The 27,508-nt window shown below is 45.5% G+C and overlaps 1 protein-coding gene across 2 annotated transcripts in view; it reads left to right on the forward strand.

Annotated features, from left to right (window-relative positions):
* The window catches only part of LOC135370070 (uncharacterized), a 255,687-nt gene that overhangs the window by 182,303 nt on the left and 45,876 nt on the right, over positions 1 to 27,508 (forward strand). For both annotated transcript variants that reach the window (XM_064603765.1, XM_064603766.1), the window contains one exon: positions 13,322 to 13,354. In XM_064603765.1, coding sequence (XP_064459835.1) covers positions 13,322 to 13,354 — 33 coding nt within the window. The remainder of the gene's footprint in view (positions 1 to 13,321; positions 13,355 to 27,508) is intronic.

Here is a 27,508-nt window from a genome sequence, read left to right on the forward strand (position 1 = left end):
CTTTCTAAGTAACTTAATTGATTAAGCTTACATCACTACCTGATTAACTGTCCTAACGAGTGTGATCTAATTGCGTGAAGTAATTATTTGCGCTGCTTCGGTGTGTCCATATTTGCGAGGCAAAGCACCGCTGTCGTTTGCTAAAAGGCTCTTTCTAAGGCGATGCTTGATATAAATCATACTAAACGCATACACGGCTAAAACAACGGCTGTGATTCTACAGAACGATCTCTTTTTGCCATGCGAGTATATCTTTTCCCGGACCGTTCTTTATGGAACAATTTTTGTTCAGAACGCAGTACGGGATATTATATACATGGTTGTTGTTAACCTCAAGTCGTTTCTTATTGAAATATTGGCTGGGAAACGTGCTGTAGTACAATCCCCAGCGCTGCACTGCGGTGACGGTCTAGTTTCGGAATGCAAAACATAACGTAATTAAGAATCGAACGGCGGGACACCTGTGAAACACCGTTAGGATACATCAGTATACTGGCACTTTACAAAATTGTGTGATGACAAACAACGATCAATGCTAGCAGCGCAATAAATACTCACAATCTCTGTTGCCTCCCATTGTTTTCTATGGGCACACACAGCACTTTAGGGCCCACCAACATGGCGGCCCGAAGGCACGCCTCTCCCCTACGAGCCCCTCTCCCATGCGCGATCCAGCCTTTATAATTAGAGATCAGTGGTGCAGACAATACGTCGGTAGCAGCCATCTCCACTTCCTTTCGACAGCTGCAAGGCGTCGTTGTTGGCTTAGCGGATATAGCGTCGCGGCTATTCCTGTTCGTCAATCTTGGAGTTCCCAGTATCCCTCTCAACGGCGACGGACACCATCCCACCATCGCGCTCGCTCTCCGTCGCCAACCCATCATCCCCCAACGCTGGAATCACCGAACTTTGGGGGATGCGCTCGCGACTGTCTACCAACCTGCTCCTGGACGGGAAACTCCGTCCCCAACCATTAGCGGCCGGAATGGCTGGGGATACTCGTGGTCGGCTATTTTACATCAGCGACCGTACATTCGGTTGTCGTTTTCCCGTCGACAACGGTGCCGGTGTCAGCATTCGAGCATCCACCCCTGCTGACAAGCGTCACCGAAGACCAGAAGATATCCTGCAAGCGCGGTGAACACCTCGAAAATTGCGATATATGGGCAGCATTCGGCCTACGCAGAATCTTCCGATGGGTTTTCTCTGTTCCAGACTTGCCCTACGCCATCGTGGAGCCGACTTTCCATAGTTAAGAATGCACAGGTTCAAAACCTCAGACGCCACAAATCGGCACATAATGCCGGCGCCTACTAGAACACGTGTGGGGACAACAAACTTGGACTACCCTCGGTCTCACTACAATCACTGTATAGGTCTCACCGAACCATAAACTAACCAACGTCGCTCCAGCGCGTCCGCCCTGCTAAGCCTAACCGTCGCTATGGTGTACATTTCATTCGCTAAAATGACTTTTGACGGACATCGACAGCATGCAAAGCTGACAAGTTACTCAGTGATATCCTATGTTGAAACACGGTCATTCTCAGACCTCGCAGGTATATGCATTGACTTTGCAAGTTGTGAGTTTGGTATTGCGGTTTTGGTGATCTATGGGATTTTGAACGCTGGGATATAGTAGCACAGCCAACGGGGGCTGTGCGCCGTACGTTAGTTGTTCTACACCGGAAAGTTCCATTAGCAGAATGCATGCCATCCCAACGATTTATAGGCAACAAGAGACGAGCCTGCAGCTGCTTGCAGACAATAAACTACCGTAGTAGACTTACGACCTGTTCAGCAAATAACATGAAAAATGTCGCTATAAGGCGGATGTGTTGTGGGCTTAATGAGTTGAGTAATTACGTCGTTTCTCTCATGCGACGAAAATATTTACATAATGACCATTCCAATAATTTCAACCTGACGACGGTGGTTGGTGTTCGCGTAAATGCAACGCACTTTTGTATAAACTTCTCGTTAGCGCCGCGAAGCAACCGTGGCTATCAACAGGCAGACGTACAAAGGCAGTTACATAATAAAACACGTGACAAGAATCTGAAAGTGTGGCAATGTTTCTGAGGTGACCTCGTTTCTCTTCCAGACTTCTTCCGAGACATATTTTCATTAGTTAGCATTCTGCGACGCCTAAAGTCTACGCCGACCATTGGCCCTCCGTAGGTTTGTACTTCAAGAGAATGCTTCAAAGGACGAGCACAATTTCATTTTCGGTGGCTCCACAGCGACACAAAATTAATTTTATGACCAACACATCGCGACGTGGGTTTACACAGGTTGACAGGACGGACAAAAGCTACGTTCACTTTACGAGAGGCCTGCCTCTTTACGCTGACATTTCTCTTAGAGCAGCTGAGTCAGGGGCGAATCCCGCCCCATCTTGACCACATTTCTCGAATGTTTTATATATGATTTATATAAAAATGCAAGTCATCTCGCTGACGCCGCTTTTCTCGGGAAGAAAAGAGGTCTGAAAATTGACTGTGCATGGTGTCCGTATTATAAGGAGAATTTGATCAGCCAGCCAACGCATTCTTGGTTTGTGCCAAAGCCTAGGGAAACATTTCGGATCATTGTAAAAGAAAGCACAAAGTGTAATCTGCTAAGAAACTGCCGCATTAATTAGTTTATCATACACACTATACAAGCGTACTAATCTGCACACCACACATGTACTCATGTAGGTATCGGTCAAGGAGAGCTAATTAACCTTCTTATCCACGGTTGGGGACGAACCGGCCCGGCAAATTTCATTGTTTGCGTGGAAAATCACGTTTCGGGGCCGTATTTTTTCCTTAAACGCAGAAAGACGTGCGTTTCTATGGTAATTGTTTCTGGCGGCGAGAAGGATATTGGGGGAGAGTTGAGTCGAAAGACGAAAACACCACGTATGCAGAACGTCGGTGCCATTGACAGAAATGCCATGTCAGTGTCATGGACAGATAAACCTGAGCGATGGGCAAAGTTACATACAGGACAAACACAAAACGAAAAGCGCATATAGTTCTATATAAGTAGTTTCGGCTCATTTGCATAGCGAAATTTGACAGTTTATATCTCAACTCACGTTCGCTCCTGGTGTTTAATAAGGACGGTAGATTTGAATAATCACTGGCTCCACATTCTACTATCTCGCATTTCCCAGAAAACATCTAATTAATAAGTTAATAATTAATGTTAGCTAATTAGTCGTTCAGTAGTTGCATACGCCGTCCTACAGGATGTTGGCCTGGCAGTATAACCTACCTGCAAAAGTGAAATTCACGTTGCTCTAATAGCCTTTTTATTAAAAATCTGTCCCAATTGAAAAAAAAAAAAAACTGTATATAGACATCACACATGCACCTTTCAGATGATCAGGATAAACTGCTGCAGAGCACTCATGATTGAAAATGTGGTGCAGTGGTACAGCCAAGATATCTATACAAGATTTGATAAGACCAACAGAGATACGATCAGAACCGATAGCCACATTATTCCTCATAATTCATGTCTTTATAATAATACCTGAAATAAAGATTGGAGCCATAAAGAAGGACTTTGGTATGCTAATCGTAATAAAACTTGACGGATTGCGAGGATAATCGTCTACAAGATCAGGAGCAAGATTTGGGCCTACTGATCTGAAATAAGGAGTAGATAAAAGCTCTTACACAACTCCTTTGTTGACCCTAGTCGCCTTAGGTTATAGAACACATCTTCGTACGGCATCCTATCATCCTGCGCCCATCGGCCTCGTAGAGCGACTCCGCCAACACCAGAAGACCGCTCCCATACTCCCAATATTGCATTGATCTTTCATTGATCAGCTATAGCTTGTTACCTTCTCTCTAATTAGTCCTGTTTCACACTCCCCACTAATGCACAAAGTTCGCTTACAAAAAGTTCATTATTCATCATGTAATTCCTTCATATTAGTTTAGTGTAGTTGAAAAAGAACAATTAAAATTCCTCGTACCATAGAGAACAGGACTCCCTAATTGAACCACCTATAGATTCCATATCTTCAACGACTGATACTGTTAACCTATGAAAAACTTTAATGCAGCATTATTTATCTTTATGTAAGGTAACTGTTCTGCACCTACATGCACGTGCTGGTTACTTGAATCTATTTATTAGCGCCCCATCGCGGATATGTTTTCACTTGGAACGCGGTAACGATGCGTGGAGGCCGAAGTGGCTACTGTACTGCGTGCAAAGCATCGGCAGCACTTTTCTTTCATCGTGCTTTCAGTTATGCTTTCTGATTAATTGTGTGCTTGAAAGACCCCATTCATATCAGAATATTTCTTTTTTCTTACTTTTGTTCGTCATAGGTACTGTTTTGGCGCTCCCTTTTGTAAAAAATTTGAAATTAATGAATCGATTCATTAGGTAACTCCCGTTATGTAATACCCTTCGGAACAGAACGTTCAGGGAAGGTAAATAAACCTATTTATTAAACCTGAATGCTTAGTCTAGCGGACTGGAGCCTGCGTTGGCCGCACAACACGTCATGGTACACTCTTAGAAAAAAGGGTGGAGCAGATACACCTTTAAGGAGGTAATAGTTGTCGCATGTGTTTTGCCTAGAATGTTGCAAAGTTGTACCTGCTACCAACGAATTATAGGGTTACGGGGCGAGGGGGGCGTACGTCTTTTTGTAGCAATTTGGATATATGATAATTGTTTTTACCACCCTTTTACACCCTTTATCAGACGCTATGTTGACCTAGGTGGTAAGTAGAAAAGTTACCACTTTTTCCCACCCTTTTTTCCTTAGAGTCTACATGGTAATATTACACAATATACTGTTTTAACAAAGTTCAAACTCAAACAAGCTCAATTTTTCGAACCCAACAAAAGTGGGCGAAACTTCCCTCGCCGACAGTCGAGATCTTAGGAAGCGAGAGAGCACACGATGCATCGCAACATTAAATAACTCGCCGCCGTCGCACGTCGTCAACATATTCAACATGTTCAATGTCAGAATAAGAAATATTCCGAAATATACTGCCAAGTAGTTTCGTTCCTTTATGTATGGAAATACTGACACCCTTCTCGTGTAACAGTGTGACTACGTCAACGGAAAACGTAAGCAAAAAGAACGGCGTCTGCACACATCTTCCGAAGCGGCAAAATGACATTCAAAACACTTCCAACGCGATTTGTCTCTCCCCTGCAGACAGCGGAGTTCCCGATGCGCAAAGATTTTTTGTAGAAATTGCATACATAATGTGACCGATAACATGACGTGTATGAAAGCTTCATACTAACAAAAGCCCAAATGAAAGTTACTTGTGTCGGCGTAGGCACAGTTGTTAATCTCAGGGCTGCTTTCGTTTGACGTCAGCACCGTAACTGTTGCTATGACAGGAAGGACGACACAGCGCAGCCAGATGTTTACCTCTTACGCCGTTTCATTAACACATCTGACATGTAAAGATGGCTAAGAAGCAAGCGAGCTGGTGAAGTTGATGCATAATATAAAAATTGCATCATTGCATAACTCGTGTTGTGTCTGTCTCTTCATCGTCAGAATATAACTGCTGTCGTTGTTGTTCTCCCTTCGTGTTCCCTAGTCTCGGGGTTTTGTATTATATACACTGACGTCTTTTAATCGGAGCAGACCGAAAAACACCCGCTCTGACAAAACGAGGACGCCACTATTCTTTGACTTGAAATGCGCTACCCGTTAATTCTTTTTCCCATGTTGAGCCCACACTATCCCTCAATTCACATTCGGTAGTATCTAAGCCCAGTATGCCTATTATTCCGGGCTACATACACACTCGTATATTTTTGCACCATGTTCTCAAAATCACTACATTATCCACATTTTCTTGAACGCACTGCGAAACAATGAGGGAATAGTTTCCAAAGGGTTTCGTCACAATGGAAACCAACTGAAATGCAGTGCATGGCGAACGCTTCGATTGCACAAGTAACTACGAAAAAAAAAAAAAAATAACGCTCAATTTAAATGGCTGTCTCATATCAATACTTTCGGAAAGACAATTAACTTCAACCTTTGAAGTGGGACTACGGAACAAAATCACCAGAAAGGTTGTGGTATATCCGTAATCTTTGGGATGTCAGGAACATGTGTACGAAATATCTCGGTCTAAAACTGTGCATATTTTACTCAAACGAATTATTACGAAGCCAGCGCTTCGCCTCTGTGAAGCGAGAGGGCGCTGAAAGCAACACACTGCTAGGGAGCCTCCATGTGTTGTTCCGGCCACTGATCTCGATTGTAAAAGGCTGGATCGCGGATGGGGAGCCGCAGCGATCATGGCAGCTTCTTGCAATTACAGTCGTACCAACCGTACTGGCAAGGATACAGGGCCTAAATTTCTACAGGTGAGTAATTATTTATCAAGGAATAAATAGGCGTCCATTCTGTATATTTAGTTGACCATTATGAAGTGTTTTTTTGTTCAAAACGAGCACTGGATGCAGGTTGCTTGATCGCTCTTCCGAGGTTCAATCGAGCACACTTGCATGTTACCTGGTGGCAAATACAGTTTGAGTGCATAATGTGCTTGAAAGAACATGTTATAGTACACTGGTAGTGTTGTCATCAATATATGTGCGAGCACTCGAGCGCTTTTTTTGCATGCATTGCTAGCATGGTACACGGTGTTCTCTGCGGAAGCAAGTGCCACATTCATTTCTTTGAATTACCTTCACGCACAAGTTCGGTATTACGTCGTAATTAGACCAAGATTGTCACCTTTTTTCATGTATTGGTATTGTTTTGTGCCTTGGTTTGATTTGTGACACAAAATGCTACGTGACGGTGGTGTGGCGCGACTTGGATAACGCCTTGTCTCTCACCTGTATCGTCAGCTTGTTACGATAATAATAATTTGTAGCGTGCCGTGCTATTTGTAGCAGTTTTTAAGGCAAAAGTGGTCTCTCGTCAATACAGGTTTCGTCATATGGACTACCCAGTGAATAATCTGTGCAGTGTGATACGACTGGGTGTACAAATAAGTATCAAGTTCCTCATCCACTGGTTTCTACTTTACAGGAAGGAACCACCTCAGTGCACGCAGTGTGGTTAGCCTCTCTCAAATTTGCACATTTTCTTACATGTTGACATCAGAAACACACCTTAGGCTCCTTCACCCAGCAATATAATATTTATAATTCTTTTTAGAAGAGTTCCCCATATTCTTTTTAGAATAGATTTTAATCTTTTCAATTTTTAGACGATACAGGGATTGTAAGCCATGTTTTAAACTGATGTTTTAACATTTGTCCAATGCATTTATTAAACAACATTCATTTTCAACTGGTTGCACCCAAACCAATGTTCTGATGTATTATTGCCTTTGTTGTCGATGCACCATAAAAATTGGAATAATCATCAATACAGGTTACTTCACAGCTGCCTCGACATACTCAAGAAATGGGTGCAGAACCTGCGTAATGCCCACAAACTTTGACTACCACAGCACCCCCAGAAAGTAAAAGCATATGTGTCACATGGGATTTTTAAAGGCATTCACAGTATATAATACCTTGTATGAACCGTTGTAGATCTAAGCAGCCTCTACAGTACACTCTCAGAAATTAAAACATGTCAGGGAACTGTGATAATCGTCAGTTAATAGGCATGCACATATATGCTATAAGAAGAAATTTATTTATTGAGGATGCATTTCTCTGGTACTGATGTTGTTTACATCTACCGTTGACCACATTAAATTTAAAATTCAGCATATATGAGAAAAGATCAGGAGGGAAGTTGCTATTCTTTGCTCATTCCAACCTAAAATTGAGTGCTACAAATTTAGAGAGTGTACCTGTCCATTGTCATCCCTAAAATATATGTTGTCATTGTAGGAAGGTCACAAAACAATAAATGTAGTCTTTTGCGACCTCCCTGCACGTTCATTGTATCCTGAAATGCATAAGTGCAAGAAATAAATGTTGAACTTGAGAAATGTATACTCTCTTTACTCATCATCAGTGATCTTCTTTACAAAAGCATATCGTGTTAGACTTTTTTGTTTACGCTTCACAGACAAGATACAAGAGGTCCAAAATGACAAAAGCACAACTGTTTCAAGCTCCAAATCGTTCTGTTGCAATTTGCAGACCATACGTGTGTAGTGCAAGAGGGCCCCTGAACATCAAAGGGTAAGATGGGAGTCATTAATGAAAGTGGTTCCTATGAGAGACTTCGATGCTGAAGAAAATTGTGCAAACTGCGGAAAGTGCCATAGAAGATCTCCAGAAAGCGTGTCTGGTCTCACAACGGTGCCCCTTTTAGATGACGATGATACTGATTGGTGTTTCAGATGTGTAGCTGCATTTTTTTGTAACGTGCTCCACATAACAAGTATGACAAAGCCAGTGCTGGATGGACATTCAGTTTGGCACAACTGCGCCTGCAAATACGCAGAACAAATGAAGGAAGCAACAAACAAACATAGAAGGGCTGTACTTCAAAAAGAGATAAGTCCTGTGTCTCAAGCAGGTGTCACCACTTCTTAAGTAAGTTAATTGATTAAGCTTACATCACTACCTGATTAACTGTTCTAACGAGCGCGAACGAATTGCGTGAAGTAATTATTTGAGCTGCTTCGGTGTGTCCATATGTGCGAGGCATGGCACCCATGTCGTTCACTAAAAGACTCTTTCTGCGGCGATGCTTGATATAAATCAAACTAAACGCATACACGGCTAAAACAACGGCTGAGAGTCTACGGAACGATACCTTTCTGTCATGCGAGTATATCTTTTCCCGGACCGTTCGTGACGGAACAATTTTTGTCCAGAACGCAGCACAGGATATTATATACATGGTTGTTGTTAACCTCACATCGTTTCTTATTGAAATATTGGCTGGGAAACGTGCTGTAGTACAATTCCCAGCGCTGCACTGCAGTGACGGTCTAGTTTCGGAATGCAAAACATAACGTCATTAAGAATCGAAAAGCAGGGCACCTGCGAAACACTCTTAGGATACATCAGTATACTGGCACCTTACAAAATCGCGTGACGACAAACAATGATCAACGCCTGTAGCGCAATAAATACTCACAATCTCTGTTGCCTCCCATTGTTTCCAATGGGCACACACAGCGTTTTAGGGCCCACCAACATGGCGGCCCGAATGCGTACCTCTCTCCCACGAGCCCCTCTCCCATACGCGATCCAGCCTTTATACATAGAGATCAGTGATGTGGCCAAAGGCGATGTTGGTGCAGCTAGTGCTGCTACATCATCCTCCCTCCCCTGGAGGAAGATGATGCTGAAGCTGCAGGCTGGACAGTGCGGTGCAGATCCCACGATACGTGCTTGCTTGAAGCTGGGCGCAGTGGGAAAGATCGAGATGCGGCTGAGGGGGCGGCTCGATTGTCATGCTGTGCGTCAGGCTCGTTCGAAGAGTCGGAAGATACTTCCAGCTGGGTGAAATGCGCCAGAGATGAGGGGTCTAGGTGAGCGGGCTGCAGCCTATCGATGGAAATGTTGTCCTCGCGGCCATTAAGCTGTACACGGTAGAACTTGGCGTATCGGTGCAGAACTTGAAAGGGGCCGTCGAAATGAGGTTGAAGAGGCTTACGAACGGCATCCTGGCGAATAAAAACATGTGTACAGGTTTCAAGCTCTGGGCTGATGAAGGGATGGCTACGAAGGCTTCGTCGGGTTGGGGAAGGGCAGAGCCAGAGTGAGGCCAGGAGACAAAAGGCGTCAAGTCGGACCAGACTATTTTATTGACCGTTCTGGCCGGTCGCTCGAGTAGAAGAAGAAGTAACTAGCTCGCATCTCGCGAGCGCGAGGTGGCAGGGCACAAACAGGTCATGTGGCCAAAGGCGATGTTGGTGCAGCTAGTGCTGCTACAGACCTATCGCCCGAAAAGTGCATCGAGCTCCCTTTCACCAACAAGGCTATGAGTAATTTCCCTCTTTGGGTTGGTGCACGGAAGCTCGAGCCTCTGCGCTCCCATCGCCTCTATGGTGTGGTCCTGGACTCACGCCTGCGCTGGGCTCGGCACATTAAGCACCTTGAAACCAAAGTGCAGCGATGGCGTCCTGCCATTCAACATCTTTCTGGCTTCGGCTTCGGTGTGTACGACGACCTGGACGAATATGCAGAGAGGAGAGGCACGAGGGGATAGTTCATCCTCGATACGCCACGTGGTGGCTTCCGGCTCAACTAATCTGGTTTGTACCTGAATCTTGCTCATGAGGCTGCTGGATTTCGGCGTCACATTTGGCACATATGTAGTTGGCCTTACCACGGATGGAGCGTGCGTAATGGTTAAGGTTGGAAAAATTTTGGAGCCATTAGAACACGTAACTATGTCTGGCGCATGGACCCTGTCTAGCAACCACAGACACCTTGTACACTCCGCCAGCGAGCATGCTTCGCGCTGGGGACGAAGAAGAGGAGAAAAGGTGGTGAAGGGGGTGACTGGGGGGTAAGGGAACAGCGTCTCTGAAGATTCGCAATGAGCGAACATCTGTAACGTTTGAAGAAAATGAAGAAAAAAACGGTGTTCCTTCAGTAATTTTTTGCGGACGATCTACCGACGGGATAAAAATTTGGAACCCGAGAACCCGCTGGAACCCATGTACCAGCTGGCCTGCACCCTTGCCCTTTTGCCATTACCGACGGGATTTTTGTTCTCAAAACGGCTTAAGATATAAGGTGACCGAGGAACAGATGTTCTCATTGGGACAACTTCGTAGCGTTTATAATTCCAAAGTTAATTATTGAAAGTTAATTAAGATATTGGTTTAGGAGTTTGCTAATTGCCTCTTAAGGAGTACCCCTCGCCATATGCTATATTACAATTAATTTCATCTCGAAAAAAGTGATATATATTTTAAAAAAATCTGTTTACAGTTCGCGTGGACACGCTATATATATGAAAGTGTTTTTCGGAGTTGCTCCCCACAAAGAGTGTTTATATTGTAGAACGAATCGTGTCACGCTGATGGGGTCCCGTCATGTGTTTTTGTATGTTTACTTGACTGTGCACATGACTCAACGTAGAGAAGTCAGAGGGATGGCCCTAGAGGGCGATATTTCTCGATGTGGAATAGACTTCTTCTGCAAAGCAACATTACATCGAATAAGTTGCAGCAAGGAGAGGTGGGCCGAAGGTTAAAATGCAGAAAGAGGACGTCTGCAAACTCTCAACTAAGTTTACTCTTCCAAATACGGTATGAAAATACAGTATCTATTTATGATATGAACTTATGAACTATATATGATCTAATATATGATATGTAAAAGGTTTTTTATGCTTTAGATTATTCTTATAAAGCAACGAGAGCAGCATAGAAATTGTTGTCCCAGTTCAGTTCCACGATATAGCCAGGCGTCATCCTCTGGAAGAAAGTATAGAACTACAAGATGAATAGTTACTTGACATTTATTAATTTACTCTTTTATTAAGAAATTTTGCGCAAAAGCGAAATAGCAGATTAAGAGACTATCCTTGAACGCCATTCCACGTTTAAAAAACTCTGGAACACGCACCTGCGTTAAAATATCCATCCCCAAATACTCATGTGTAAATGAGCCGAAACCTAAAGAACGCGATTGAGGAGCGCTTCACCCCTCGCTGACAGAGGCTTATCTGGAGCGGAAAAGTGGTTCATCTGACCAGCTGAGCGGCACCTACTCCAATCATCTCCCTCGCACAAGTCACGTGGCCCCCTGACTTGAAATGAGCGCTGCACTCCCCGCATTCCCGGTCGCTCGAGGTTTCGGTTTCGGCTCATTTGCATATCAGAATTCGGGAATGCGCGTGCGTGTTTCAGGATTTGTTAAATGTGAAACGGCTTGCAACTAGTAAAGTCTTCCAATCTGCCATCTCGCTTTTACCCGAAATCCCCTAATTAAATGGTTAATTAACTAGTTTTAGGTTACTAGTCATCTCATAGTTGCACACTTTCGTCGAGAGGATGTCCGCCTGGCTAACGACATCTATGCTGCACTCATAGCTTTACAATAGACATTCTGTAAAAGCTTCAAAGGAAAACCCTGTATACGTGATATGGCACCAACTACCTCTGTTTTCTCCAGTAATGAAAAGCAAACTCTTACGGAAAAAGCTTCGCAAAAGCGTACCCGTCGAGCAGCACGACGAGTTGCCACCCTGCCAATGCTAGTGCGACGATGCTGTTGGCGGCGATGAGTAGATGCATAAGTTTTTTTGTTCTTTTTTGCATCCACTACCAACTAACACCACAATGTTAACCAACATTGATATTCTTCGGCAATTTTAAACATTATATCGCACATCCAATCCGAGCCGTGTCCCCACAGCAGAGGCATAATCTCCAATGATTCCCAATTGTCGAAAAGTGATGTGTGTTTCTACGGAGTATAACACACGGGCGCTATCTCACCCATAAAGTTCAATATCGCTACTACTGGTCCATTGTACACACCAGTCGACAATGGAGCCATAATCACTCCGATGATTGTCCGTGACCTATCCCTGTGTAGGAAACCTGCAATGCCACTTCCTAGTAGTGTAGACATGTTGGAACATTAGACGGTGACCTGTCGTAAGATTAACACGAGCTAAATTGAAACAGTAGTAAGTTTGATTTGACATCGTTTAGCCGTCGTTTAGGCATACGAAAGCGTGTTCTAGGTTAGGTATCCTCCTGCGACCCCATGTACATTTCCACCAGGTTTTTTGTTAGAATGGTGTTCTGAAGATGAAGGAACAAGGGAAGAAACGCGAGGCTATTTTTGCACAATTACATTATTTATTTCACAAATTAATGTTCATTTTTGTGGACGTTGGGTCAAATTACCCTATCCTAAGCAGGTTCAGAGATGGCTACTGTTAGAGTCCCAAAGTCCGTCACAATGGACAAAAATTTGGACTCTCCATTTTTCGGAATGTAACACGGATGCAACTATTATTCTATTCCCGGTTCCCGGTATGCCTGAGTCATTACTGCGCCTAATTACGCACAATTTCGCAATGTAGAGTTTGCTGAATTGCCAGAACTCAACTTAATTTGCCTCGTATTCCCGTAAAACTGCTTCAGTAGAAGAGCCGCCATTTTGACGAGCCGGACCCAAACAATGCGCTATCCGATTGCGCTCAAATATGGCAGATGGCTCCACTAGTTGTCCATATCTCAGTGCCAAACGGACTTATTTGTATGCGCTTCGATACCTGACGCTGGGACGGGATTTTTGTTGCCCATTCATATCGACAGACATTAGCACGGCTGAATGCAAAGCATAGCCCGAAATCTCTGGACAACACGACACGCATGGCTTTATCTTTGCTGCTACAGATTATCTATTCTCTTCTTTGTTTTTTCAGGCATTTGCTGGCTGTCCTGATCCAGGGCTCAAGGTAATAACTTAATCATGGAACCCACAAGATGTAATGAGTCTCGCAGTTACCCAAACACCTATTTCTTATTTCCTCATGCCATCATTTGCCTTCGTTCACTTGGTCTGTCGTTGCCGGCACCCTATGTCGGCTGATTAGGTTCTCGAATACATAATTTCTCGTATGTTACTTGAAGACATTTCCGGTCGTGGTCAGTCCGAAGTACGGCCATTCTCACCAGTGCACGCGATAGTTTTCACTATCCCCTGTTTTGCGGTTGTCTGCACGACGGTAACAGGTCTCAGAAGTGTTGACTGGCTGCCGGATAAACCCCGGGAATAAGTACAATATTACCGACGCGAATGTCACAAATATCAGCGCTGTGTTGTCGGCGAAATATTATGCATCGATTCTCTCTGTTTCGCTTTACGAGTGCTCTGCTTGCGTTTTCTCACTCAATTATATATTTCGGCTTATGCCCAAGTGCTCGTTTGCTTTGATGAAAGGAGAAAGACCGTAGAGTGCAAAGTGTGGAGCGCACCGAATGGCGACGTTCTGAGACCGGTTGTGAGTTTGCTGGGCGGCTTCGGAGCACGGGCGCCAGCCTCCGGGAGAATCGGAACACATTTTTATGTTTTATTTGATATCTCGTAAGGCGCCCTGAGCCATGTCATTCGCTGGTGGATGGTAAAGAGCCGTCAACTTGATTCGGATGCCTCGCTGTGGAGCCCACGCTGCCATGCGCTTGTAGAGGAGGTGGTCACCCTCTACATGAGCCCCGACCGTCGATGATGGTATGCCACGGAGAGGCGACGACTGAGTCCTATCTCCATGGCCTGGCCGGTGAAACTGAACCCGATGCTCCAGGCGCGTCTTAAACGTCGTCGTTGTCCACGGTCCGCTACAGTACGCCTCCCCCCCCCCCCCCCCCCGTAGAAGAGCCACGTCTAAACCGGAGGAGGCGAGTGAGAGCGACCACGGCACAGAACCCGTTGCGGGAAACGGTCGATGAGACTTGCCGGAGGTAAGCGGTGTTGGTTACTTGCCTGTCGGCCCCTGGAAACTGTGAAGTGTGTGGTCGGTGCGCGGATGGAATAATGAGTGAGCGGACGGGTCATTGCGCGGTCGTTCGGATAGGTTGCAGAGCGGTAGCGTGGACGGAAGCGTGTCGGTCTAGAGGTGAAGGACGGTAGGGATGGGGTCGTGATGCCATCGTGATGCGTCGAGTAAGGGCGGTAGCGTTCAGGGAAAGCTTGCCTTGGTAGTGCTCGTCGATAATGTCACAGAAATTTGGGATAGTGAAGAGTAAACTTGTTATTCTTCGTTCGGGTCATCAAATCTAGAGGAGGTGGTGTACCTCTACATGAGTACCGACCGACTATGATGGTATGTCACGGAGAGGTGATGACAGTGGCCTATCTCAATGGCCGCGCCGGTGGAACTGAAGTCGATGATTCAGGCGCGTGGCCATAGTCATTGTTGTCCACGGCCCGCTACACGCTTACTTGATAACGTGGGCTCATTGTCACAGATCGGCACCGCTTGCTTGCATATGATGTAGGGTGCCGGCAAGGACAGAAAAAGGGAAAGAAGAAAAATTGTGGAACGATATAATAAAGAAGATGTGTTTTGGTGACTATTGGGCTCGTTACACAGGGTGAGTGCAGATACAGTAGCCCCAGACTACCTGCTCTTGTGGCTCAATGGTTAGCGTGCTGGCCATGTCACGTCGAGACTGGGAGGTACCCAGGGTTGTGTTGTCTGGGACATGCTGTGTGTCGACTGTCCGTGGCGTGTGACGGTCTTGTGTTACTGGGTTTTCCTCAGACGTCTTCGCACATATATTGTCACAACCCCTTAGAAGCCCGCCTACTTCGTCAGTTGTGACGTTGCCCACCTCTGCGACGGAGACAACGTCGAGCCCTTGGACAAGCACCACCACCAGCTCGACATTTTCGCACATAGCGCGTTCCCTGCATACCGTACGAACTTCCGGTGGCGCATGAAGACGCATTTATGCGATGAAAATCAGGGCAAAAGTCGTAGTAAACTCTGCGCAATATATATATATATATATTATTCAATAAAGATCAGAAGTGGAGACAGTGCTTCTACAGGACAAGGAATGAAAGGGGAACTTTATTAGAAACTAAGAGGAGGTATTCGACGTTTCGACGGCAGCGCTGTCTTCAACAGGGATGGGATATTGTGGTGACGCAAGACAATTCCAAAGAATGAGAGGGGAGTATGTACAAGGGGAGAGGGCAGCACACGTGCTTTGTCAAACAAAGGTAAAAGGGTACAATGAATCACAGGCAGTCATGTTCTTCGCCGGAGGGCAATGATTTCCAGGGGTGACCAACCAGGGAGTCTGAAAGAGATACAAACGAGTGTATGTATTCTGAAAGATTTAGGAATTTAGGTTGCGAACAGTTGAGAGGACGCCGGGGTCCTCGTTAATCTGGCTTTTAAATTTGTAGATCAGAAACGATTCTCTTTGTTCTCTGGGATGGAAAACCCGATTGCAGAACGAAAATTGCTATGTCGTTAATTGAGTGGCAGGGTTTACTAAAATGTCGAGACACTGGCAGATTAGGTTCCTTTGATACGTCGGACCTGTGGTTGTTGAATCGTATTCTGAAGGATGTAGCTGTTTGACCGATATATTGGGCCTTGCACTCATTACATTGAAGGAGATAAAGGACACTAGAAGAGGTACAGTTAAATAGACCATTAATTTTTGTGCGATAGTTAGAATTTGTGCTTTCTACTCTGGTAGCAGTTTGCATTAATTTACAGATCTGGCATCTGCGTCCGTTGCATGGTTGACAACCGTTGTGTTCCGACGGCTTGTTTAACTTGGCGTTCACAAGTCTGTCTTGGATGTTCCTTGCTCGACGATAAGTAGCGCGGGGTGGTTCAGGAAACACCTGACTCAATAAACGTTTCCCCTAACTGTCTGTTAGCAACCCTAGATGTCACTTCCCTGTATACTAACATTCCCCACTCAGATGGAATAGCAGCAGCAGAGTGTGCATTTAAGAATCAACCCGATCGGGGTTATGATACGTCCGTCCTCACGGAACTCCTGAATCTGATTCTAACACGCAATAACTTCGAATTCGACGACAAACACTACATACAGGTCAATGGTACAGCAATGGGAACAAAAATGGCCCCGAACTATGCAAATATCTTCATGGCATCCTTGGAAGAACCGTTCCTCAGAAATTGTGCACTGAAGCCACTCCTATATAAACGATTCCTAGATGATATATTCATTATTTGGCCCCACTCCGAATGCGACCTTCAGTTGTTTGTTAACGACTTTAACCAAGTGCATCCCAGTATTAAATTTACATTCAATTACTCCTCCTCAGTTGTTAATTTTCTGGATGTGGAAGTTAAACTACATAATGGAATCATAACCACCAGTCTGTATCGAAAGCCTACCGACTCCCAACAGTATCTATCCTTCCAGAGTTGCCACCCCAGACACACTAAGCTAGCTATCCCTTGTAGTCAGGCGCTGCGTTACCGGAGAATATGTTCTAACGATGATGAACTAGACAATCATCTTGAGAGCCTTGAAGAAACATTCGCAGATAGAAAATATCCTAATCAGGTCGTAAAAAATGCCATAGCCAGAGCTAGATCAACCGATCGAGAGAACCTATTCCAAAGACAGCCCCGAGCCGATAAGAATTCTTCAGTAAACCTCACTATTAGCTTCAACGGTTATGCCCCGCACGTAAACCGCATACTTAAACGGCACTATGCAATCCTCACCCAATCTGATCGTATGAGTCAGGTGTTTCCGGAACCACCCCACGCTGCTTATCGTCGAGCAAGGAACACCCAAGACAGACTTGTGAACGCCAAGTTAAACAAGCCGTCGGAACACAACGGTTGCCAACCATGCAACGGACGCAGATGCCAGATCTGTAAATTAATGCAAACTGCTACCAGAGTAGAAAGCACAAATTTTAACTATCGCACAAAAATAATGGTCTATTTAACTGTACCTCTTCTAATGTCCTTTATCTCCTTCAATGTAATGAGTGCAAGGCCCAATATATCGGTCAAACAGCTACATCCTTCAGAATCCGATTCAACAACCACAGGTCCGACGTATCAAAGGAACCTAATCTGCCAGTGTCTCGACATTTTAGTAAACCCGGCCACTCAATTAACGACATAGCCATTTTCGTTCTGCAATCGGGTTTTCCATCCCAACGCCTTAGAGAACAAAGAGAATCGTTCCTGATCTACAAATTTAAAAGCCAGATTAACGAGGACCCCGGCGTCCTCTCAACTGTTCGCAACCTAAAATCCTAAATCTTTCAGAATACATACACTCTTTTGTATCTCTTTCAGACTCCCTGGTTAGTCACCCCAGGAAATCATTGCCCTCCGGCGAAGAACATGACTGCCTGTGATTCATTGTACCCTTTTACCTTTGTTTGACAAAGCACGTGTGCTGCCCTCTCCCCTTGTACATACTCCCCTCTCATTCTTTGGAACTGTCTTGCGTCACCACAATATCCCATCCCTGTTGAAGACAGCGCTGCTGTCGAAACGTTGAATACCCCCTCTTAGTTTTTAATAAAGTTCCCCTTTTATTCCTTGTCCTGTAGAAGCACTGTCTCCACTTCTGATCTTTATTGAATACCTTTATTTTTCGTGGTCAACCACATTCGTTTATTTCAACTTATATATATAGGGATCGTGAAATGAAGGAATCATTTTTAATACATCAATTCAATCCGGCACTAAACGAACACCCGGGATCACTGTCCACTGTGAAAAACATAAAGAAATAATAACGCCTACAACACAACAAGAAGCTACACCCGTTTACGCCACGCAAACGAGTCCTTTCAACACAAATGTGTCTTAGGGAAAGACCCCCCCCCCCCCGCCAAAACCCCCACCCACGTGCGAAACACACTCGACAGGACCCCGCACACAGAATTTATGACCTCCCTTCGGCAACCTCAACGCACTGCGATTTCCCTTCCCCCACCACTGTCGTAGCACACGAAAGTGAGTGTTTGCTGTTTGACCATTATATCTTTTCACTTGAAAAAGAACGGTCCACCGTTCGAAACGTCGTGTCTGTGTAATTTCAAAATGAATTAAATGAAGTCATCTGAAAATATTCCTTTGGTGGTGCTCTGTGCGAACTTATTTCTTCTGTGTATTAATACGGCGCCGTCTGAATCTTCAAGACCTTCAAGAATGTGTTTGCCAACGGCACCTGTTCCCTCTCGCATCAGAGTGTCCACAACCAATGAACCTTGGAACTGGAGCAACATTGCAATCATCGGAACTTCTCTGCTCGAGCATCTGCATACCAGGTTTGACAACACTCACCATCCTCCCTTGTTAAGATCAAGATAAGAGATCAAGCTCGCATATTCGACACTATTCCTATGATAAATCAGCTTCCTTCCCACGTCACGACAATTTTTCTCTACGTTGGAACTCACGACCTTGAGCATTCGCATCCTATTGAATGTTTCGAGAAGTACAAGATTGTGATCGATCATATCTATACTGCAAGACCATGGACAGCAAAAGTAATCGCAACATTCGTGCCTCCCCGCTTCGTCAATCGCCATCCACACTGCCCTGACTGGGGGCGCATTACACGATTCAATATTGACACCCATCAGCTCAACACAATGCTCCTTCAGCTCGCTGCAAACGACGAAAGAGTTGGCTGCCTGGATCATCGTTTCTATGACCATGACCCCCTTCTAGTCCTCTCAGCCGACGGACTGCACCCCAGTCCGCTCGGAACCGACATAATGTCATCGCAACTGTCGCACATAATACCCTTGCTAGAAGCGCGATATTCTTCATATACATCCAGACATCCTGCATGCTTAACGGATTCACGGACACTAAAGCCCTGCTGGTACCAAAAACAACCAGGACTACACGAAATGCAAGACCGTAGACAGGACCGCAGCCGCACTGAATATGCAACCGACACGGTAAAAGAACCACAAGTCGGTCACAACTAGACACCAGACTGCCTCACACACCGTCTACGAAAGAAAAGAAATCCGGAGCTTTCCTGAAATCCAGGAAGTTGTCTGACAAAATCATGCGCTACGAGAGCCATTTCAGTTTCATCTCCAAACATCTACAGAACAAATCAATTCCAAAGGGAGCGGGACTCTCATCCAGGCTACCTTTTGCTAACTTCAACGCAACTCATCTGTCCGAGTGGGAAGCTGTCTTACATGATGCGTCGCTCGTCCTTCTCTCTATTGCATCACGCCACTGCGAAGATCAACTCATCGACCTACGAAAAAAGCAACACGAAATGACCTCACTTCTGACGTCTACGGAAAAACGCGCTCTCGCTGATTTTCAGACAAAAAAATCCAATGCCTTGTGGACAGTAAAGGACAGCAAAATGGAACGCGATCTTCCGTCGGCACACCAGGGAACTGTGCAGTCGCCTCAGGACCCGACGAAGGCCATTATTGAACCAGCTTTGGCAGGCCGTTCTTACAGTCCCCCCAAATCCATGGTAAATCTCTCATCAGTAACGCTAACAGACATCGAGGAACGCCTTCTATCAAAATGACTCTCCTTCTGTCCAAGTACAACAGGATTGAACGAATTCCAACTGCGCACAGATCTTGAAAACTTTGCCCGTAAACTGCGCCTGAGGGAATTTTTGCCACGATAAAGAGAACTCCAGACTAACGGCTTCCCCTTTCAAAACAGGTTCCAGCTGGTCACCCCCTGAACACAGGGACCGCCATCTTGATGATTACATCCAAGCTGTGCAAAAGGATATCCTGAAAGTAACGTCCAAAAAAGGACCCCCACGACACAATCTGTCAAGTGAAGAACGCAAAGCACTCAGCGATCTTGAGAAACGAAAAGACATTGTCATCAAACCCGCGGACAAGGGAGGTGGTATTGTGGTCATAGACACTGACGCATATATTCGCGAGGGAGCCCGCCAACTGGAAGACACAACGTTTTTGAGAGGCTTGATCGCGATCCCACACCAGACTATGCGTCAAAGATCGAGAGGACCCTAACCGACCTCCGTGATAACAAAAAAAAATCACGCGTGATACACATAAACAACTCCTTCCACAATCTCCGAAACCTGGTCGCTTTTATCTGTTACCCAAGATTCACAAGCCGGGCAGACCCATCATATCTGGCAACAACACAGTGACAGAGAACTTGTCAACGCTTGTGGACTACCTCATCAAGGACATCCCCCCCACCCCAACCTTCAGTCATATGTGAAAGACACCAACCATTTTCTAAAGACCATTCGCAACCTCAAACTACCTGAGAACTGCTTCCTTGTCACCCTTGATGTAGCGTCCCTCTACACTAATATTCCCCACTCTGACGGCATCGAGGCGGTCGTGGAAGCCTACACGAAATCACCGTCGGACAGTCCCTACCACGTGGACAGCGCCACACTGAAGGTACTATTGGAAATGATACTAATGCTGAACAACTTCGAATTTAATGGCCAACACTACGTCCAGATAAATGGCACAGCTATGGGCACAAAAATGGCCCCAAACTACGCGAACATCTTCATGGGTAAATTGGAAACATGTTTTCTGTCGCGGTGCCACATCAGACCATTTCTCTATAAGAGATATATCGATGACATATTCATAATCTGGGACAACACTGAGAGTTCACTACTGGAATACTTTCGGGACTTCAACAACGCGCACCCCAGCATCAATTTCACCCACCACTATTCGACCACAACTACGATCTTTCTGGACGTCACAGTAACAGTCAGGGACCAATCACTGGAAACTAAGGTGTACCGAAAACCAACTGACAGTCAGCAATACTTACACTTTAATAGCTCACACCCCCGTCACTGCAAACTCTCTCTACCTTATAGTCAAGCATGCAGATACCGGCGTATCTGCACAGAGGACAGCGACCTCGAACAAAACCTAGGTGATCTACGGCACGCATTCACCGATCGCAACTATCCTCCCGATGTCGTTAATGACGCTATTGAAAAAGCTCGGCGTTTAGGTCCCAACCAGCCCACAGCTTCCTCAAAAACCGATGAGTGCTGCGCGCCGAGCTTAACTTTAACCTACAATCAAAATGTAGCTGGCATCGGATCCATTCTGAAACGCCATCTCAATATTCTGCACCAATCTGAACATCTTCGGGAAGTCTTCCCAGAGGCTCCCAAGATTGTTTATAGACGACCGCGAAACTTACGGGACGTACTGGTGAACTCAAAAGTCACGAGGGAACAAAAAGAATTCCTTGGCTGCAGGCCTTGCAAAAAACCCCGCTGCAAAATTTGTCCCCTCATGTTGTCAGCACGGGATGTTACCAGCACCACCACAAACTTCAAATTCCATATCAATGGCACTTTTGACTGTGGGACTCAAAACGTAATATACCTTCTACATTGCACCATATGCCAAGCTCAATACATTGGACAAACCTGCACATCATTCAGAATTCGCTTCAACAACCACATGTCCAACACCAAAACAAAACCGGAACTCCCGCTGTCTAGGCATATGGCCCTTCCAGAACATGCGATTGAGAAACTCTCTATTGCCATATTACAATCCGGATTCAAGAGCGATAGGGATTGTGAAATGAAGGAATCATTTTTAATACATAAATTAAATCCGGCACTAAACGAACACCCGGGATCGCTGTCCACTGTGAAAAACATGAAGAAATAATAACGCCTACAACACAACAAGAAGCTACACCCGTTTACGCGACGCAAATGAGTCCTTTCCACACAAATGCGTCTTTGGGAAAGAACCCCCCCCCCCAAAACCCCCACCCACGTGCGAAACACACTCGACAGGACCCCGCACACAGAATTTATGACCTCCCTTCGGCAACCTCAACGCACTGCGATTTCCCTTCCCCCACCACTGTCGAAGCACACGAAAGTGAGTGTTTTCCGTTTGACCAACTCATTATATCTTTTCACTTGAAAAAGAACGGTCCACCGTTCGAAACGTCGTGTCTGTGTAATTTCAAAATGAATTAAATGAAGTCATCTGAAAATATTCCTTTGGTGGTGCTCTGTGCGAACTTATTTCTTCTGTGTATATATACATATATATATAGTTAGCCACGCGAACTTCGCCGTACCGCCGGGGGTGCCCCTACGCAGAAAGGAATCTGGCACGGCTAGCGGTAGCTAGACGCAACTGTGACATGACCGACATCTTGACTTCTGAACAGGAAATTCAAGATGCATGGAGAACAAAGTTTCCACATATAACCTTTTTGTTGCGTGGAGTTTGATATATGATTTTCTTTGTTGGTTATTGTCGCACAAATGCGTAGTCGTGCCGCACCGGACGTGGGTACATTAAGCAGGGAGCGCGGTGTTTGCGTCAATGTTGGGCTACTTTATCTGCACCAACCATGTACAAAAATGGGTACATTAATACCTCTCGGATATCTAAGCACGAAAAATGTTCATTGTAGAGGTTGTATTATAAGTACGACAAAGTAATACGTTTGTTGGGCGTGTGTTCGGACTTGCTGAAATTACAGAGGGCAAGACGACTGACGTTTGTAAAAAGACAAAATTGAACATGAGTCTGTTCTTTTGTCTTTCGAATTTCACTGGGACTCTAGCAGTTCTCTGTTGCCAGCGCTACTAGAATCAGTTTGAACGCCCGTATTTGATGTTTTTCGATATGACTCGTGCAGCGGAATACTTTTCTCGCAACATAGTTAGCCCCATAGAGAGCACAATTGACTGGTCGAAAGAATACTTCGTTTAAATCAAGTCTATTGGACTAGGGGAAACTAGAAATGGATGTCGGAGATGACTACTGCTCAGCAAACGGGTGAATGGAGCCTCACACAAGTTTGTGATGGGGGGGGGGGGGATATGTTTATTAAGAAAAAGAAAGGAAAGCAATGGATGGCAATTGCACACTAGTACCATTTAGCAATAGCCGTTTGCTCGACTTGCTCTGGGTGTGGTCAGCCAAGCCGTTTTGCATGCGCCACGCGCACCATGCCGGAATTTCCAAAAATTCGGTGCTGTTGCAAGTACTGTTTCAGGTGTAAGCGCGTGGACTCATAATTCTTGAAAATCTAGTGAAAAAATTAATTGCTGTGGGACAGGTATATGATTCTCATATGATGAACCAAACAGCACTGCTTTGCGGGAAAAGATGAGGAGTTGGTGATGTCCCATTTCCAGATTATTGTCAAGTGCATTTGTGAAGTGCACATTCCACAACGAAAAATATTCATCATACGGGAGCGTGTGATTAAACTTTCAGGTCGGTTGCATGTGTGAAATGGCGCGTTCTGTAAAAATTAATTGGGAGTAGATCTGCACGAAAGAACACTTTCCGTAATTGCAATATTAGCCTGCTAAAATGCAATTTTAGATAATATTCCCAGAAATTGCCTCTCCATTCCCATTCCCTAAATTCCCAGAAATTGTCCAATAATTGCCTTTCGATTTGTTGGACGACTTAGGAATGATCAGATTATTCCTTGCCTGCGTGCTGCGTACTCTCTCAGCGGTTTTATTTCAAATTGGAACAGTGAAGGTCGGCGAGTCGGCGGTGTCTTTCGTTGGGAGGCAAGTGCATTCGCGGGGGTTCGGGGTCTTATCGGTGTGATCATGTTCATGGTGTATTTGATCGTGTTTTAATGTTTCGCGACAGAAGCTTCAGTTGAGGAACAGCCAATCGGATTTGAAACTGTTGTGTTGTCGTGAATTCTCCTTCAAGAAACACGTTCGAACATGCCGAATGCCCCCAGCCTGCCAGGCGATTGTGTCAGCATGATGTTGCTCTTTGAATCACGGAATGACAGTACGGCGTGCACGAAAGCTAGTGCTCCTAGACGTCAGTGGCAGGCGGGGCCAGCCAAGGCGAGCGGCGAGCACGACGGCAAGGCTTATGGGTGCAGGATTGAGGGAATAATCGTTGCATCCTGAGTGGTCGTTGCCTATACTACTATATGGGTCTATGGGGAAGTGCAACGGGCTGACTGGCACGAAGGGACGCCCGACGGCTTCAAGCACCGCGGGCCTATCTCGCGTCCGCGGAAGCGGTTTTGCTGTGCCACTGTCACTTAGATAAGAGAAGGTCTGATCCAACACCTCCTACATAGCTGAAGGCCTTCGCCTACGTCATGCAACGGAAGGCTTCATGGACTATGCAAGCTGCTTCTAGCTTTTGTCTTGCTCGCCCTTTCATTGACGTCATAGCGGCCTTTCAATGAGACGTAGGGCGTAGGCGTTCCGCAATCTAGGAGGTGTTGGCTGAACGCTCTTCCGATAGCGTATCACTCTTCACGTATCGCGCGAGGGGCGCCGTGCACGTGTTTTATCATGTGCCTTTTCGACGAGTGCCCCGTCCCTCGTTGGCTCGTTAGACATAAAAGCGATTAGGCCCCCTGTACTGGCTGCCATACATTTTCAATGAGGGCTCTTCTCTGTTCTTCGCACTTTCGGTGACGTTACATCTATTGCAAAAGGGACAGCGCGACCAGGTGCATGACGTCAACTGAAGGAGCGCGCAGGCCTTCTGTCTTGCCGGTATTGTCTATGTACGACTGTTCGCGGTTGCGGGCACGGCCCGTTGCAATGGGCTAGTGGGATCATACATGGCTATATCATGTCTAACCTTAGACATCTGGGATAACTATAGAATGTCTAGTAGTAGACGTGCTAATGTAACACTCAAATCTCTAGCAGCCATGAGTGGTACACTGTTGTGCGGTTTTGTGGATAACCTTTTGTGAGTTCTTCTGTGTGAGAGCACGCATTTTGTAACGAATTTATTTCAACCAAGAACTGTACACAAAGGATGCAAAATTAGTCACACGGTCAACCCTTCAGATGTTTTTGTCACTATGAAGCACAAATATTGTGCAAAAAATTGATTAGCTTCGGTGGTTATAGACACCCTAATCTACCCATTTGTAGTGCCCCCTGCTTGAAAGTGTTAGCAGGAAGCACCACTGCTGCTGGAGCCACAAAGTGGTGTGCGTCCTCGAGAAAGTGCGGTAATCGTTCCCTGCTGCAGCCCTGGTTGTCCGGCGCATGGACGCTGTTACCCACACAAACTTACAGTACAACAAATCAGTCTTAGACAGCATGAAGTAGCTAGCAAAATTGCGCATAACCATTCCTGTCGAAACCAGACAGAGTTGTGGTTCCACCGTCACAGATTTTTCTCTATAAAATAAGAAAAAATATATTTACATGTGTAGCAGCAGGTTATTGTTTCTACACGAGCTGCTACTTTTGTTTGACGAGGTAGACACTGTGGTTTTACCTCGAAAATGACAAGCAGCTGAGCATTAAATGCAACCAAAATCGTTCCACGTACAATGATATTGGCGGTGTGTCAGCCAACGCTGTCAGCACAAAATATCACAGCTGCGTTCACTTTATGTGGAATCATTTTGGGCGTGTTTAGTGCTTGGAAACGTCACCCATGGCTGCACTCTATCTTGCAGCACTCCTTCACGTCACACCTGAGGCAGGGCAACGCGTAATTGATAGCCAGATAGCTGACAAAGAGCACATTGGTTCACTGCACTGCACAAAAAATATGTAAACTGAAAACAATCAATTTGGATCAAAAAACAATCAAAAAAACATTAATTGTGGACAAGTTTTTCACGGAAGGTCTTGATGTACAAAACAGGTACTGTAGGCGTCCAAAATCAAATTAAAAGTTTATAATTCTTACTTAATTAGTAAGCGTATGCAAATGAGATGCTGATTTCTTACCAAATGTCTCTGGGATATTTCCAGAAAATCTCTGTGATGGTGCCACCTATTCATGAATTATTCAGCCGGGGAGCACAAAGCAGGTCAATCAAACATCAAATGATGTATTTTACCTTAATAAACAAAGGCTGCCCCCCGTCGGCAGCACTGCCCAGGATCATCCCCTCACAGATGACTTTCGTCCTCACAACTCAAGGACAGCTATACAAGTGTGAATAAGGCACTTCCTGCTTCCAGTTTTGTGGGACGAAGGCACGGCCTTCAATCCAGCACATTTCTAGTGTCAGCTGTTAGAAAGCATCTGCAGACACATAGAGAAGCAGATCCTCGAACAAGTCTGGTAAATGTAGGATTCCGTCTTGCATCCCAGGAGTAGCCGGCACGAGGATACTGATACCTAGGTTACCTGCAGAAACAATTTTAAGGAGCACTAAGCAGCTAGTCATATTGCACACAGCCGCAATTCATATTCAACCCGCTACCAGCAAGAGGCATAGCTCGACCCTGTTACATACCTGCCAAGTCTCCCGATTCATCCGGGAGACTCCCGGATTCAAACCGTTTTGTACGATTGTACGATCGAGAAGCAAATCTCCCGGAAAATGCAGTTTCCCCTTCTTTATGTAAAACGCCTGTTTGTTGTCTGGCCACACACACGTAAACATCAGTCCCACACCAGCACGATTGCCATCGGTATCGCTGCCGCTTTCTACTGTAGTTCTAGCGCTTCTGGTTGCCGCGCACTTCGTCCGTGTTTTCGGGCGACAAGGGTGCCTTTGCCGTGTTTCTGCCTTGGATATTGCAACTCACGGCTCTGTGTAAGCGGAACAAGTACCTGCACGTGTTTCTGAAGCAATAGACAACTGAAATGGGACGCGTGATTGCGTCCAGGAAAGGGCACCATGTGTTCTGCACAGTTTATGACTGTAACATCAGCATTCCGTGTGGAGGCTAGCCCGACACTGTTGATACCCACGTTACGTCGGGGGAGCACAAGAAACACGTTAAATGCAAAGACAAAGTGTACTAATTACATCCGTTTTTCCGAAATCAAGACAAGGACCGGACTACGATATTATCCGTGCGGGCCCTTCTCCTCCGTGTTCCCAACTCCCGACGTTGAGCTCTACATGTGTGCTCGAAACCGCGCATAAGAGCTCACGATAAGCGCGCTGAACGGAAAGTGTTTGCAGTGTTCACGTAACTGACTACGGCGATGTACAGCTGTAACTGATGGTTGTGATGCATTATGCAAACTACTTTTTTAATGACTTTTTAACTAACTGTTCAACAACTATGTAGATCTCCTGGGAAGTCCAGATGGGCTTTTGAGGTTCAGACACGTTACTGAGGCAGTGCTGAACGAGTAGCGCTGAATCTGAGGGCAATTG

This window comes from Ornithodoros turicata, chromosome 10 (assembly GCF_037126465.1).
Source record: "Ornithodoros turicata isolate Travis chromosome 10, ASM3712646v1, whole genome shotgun sequence".
NCBI lineage: Eukaryota > Metazoa > Arthropoda > Arachnida > Ixodida > Argasidae > Ornithodoros > Ornithodoros turicata.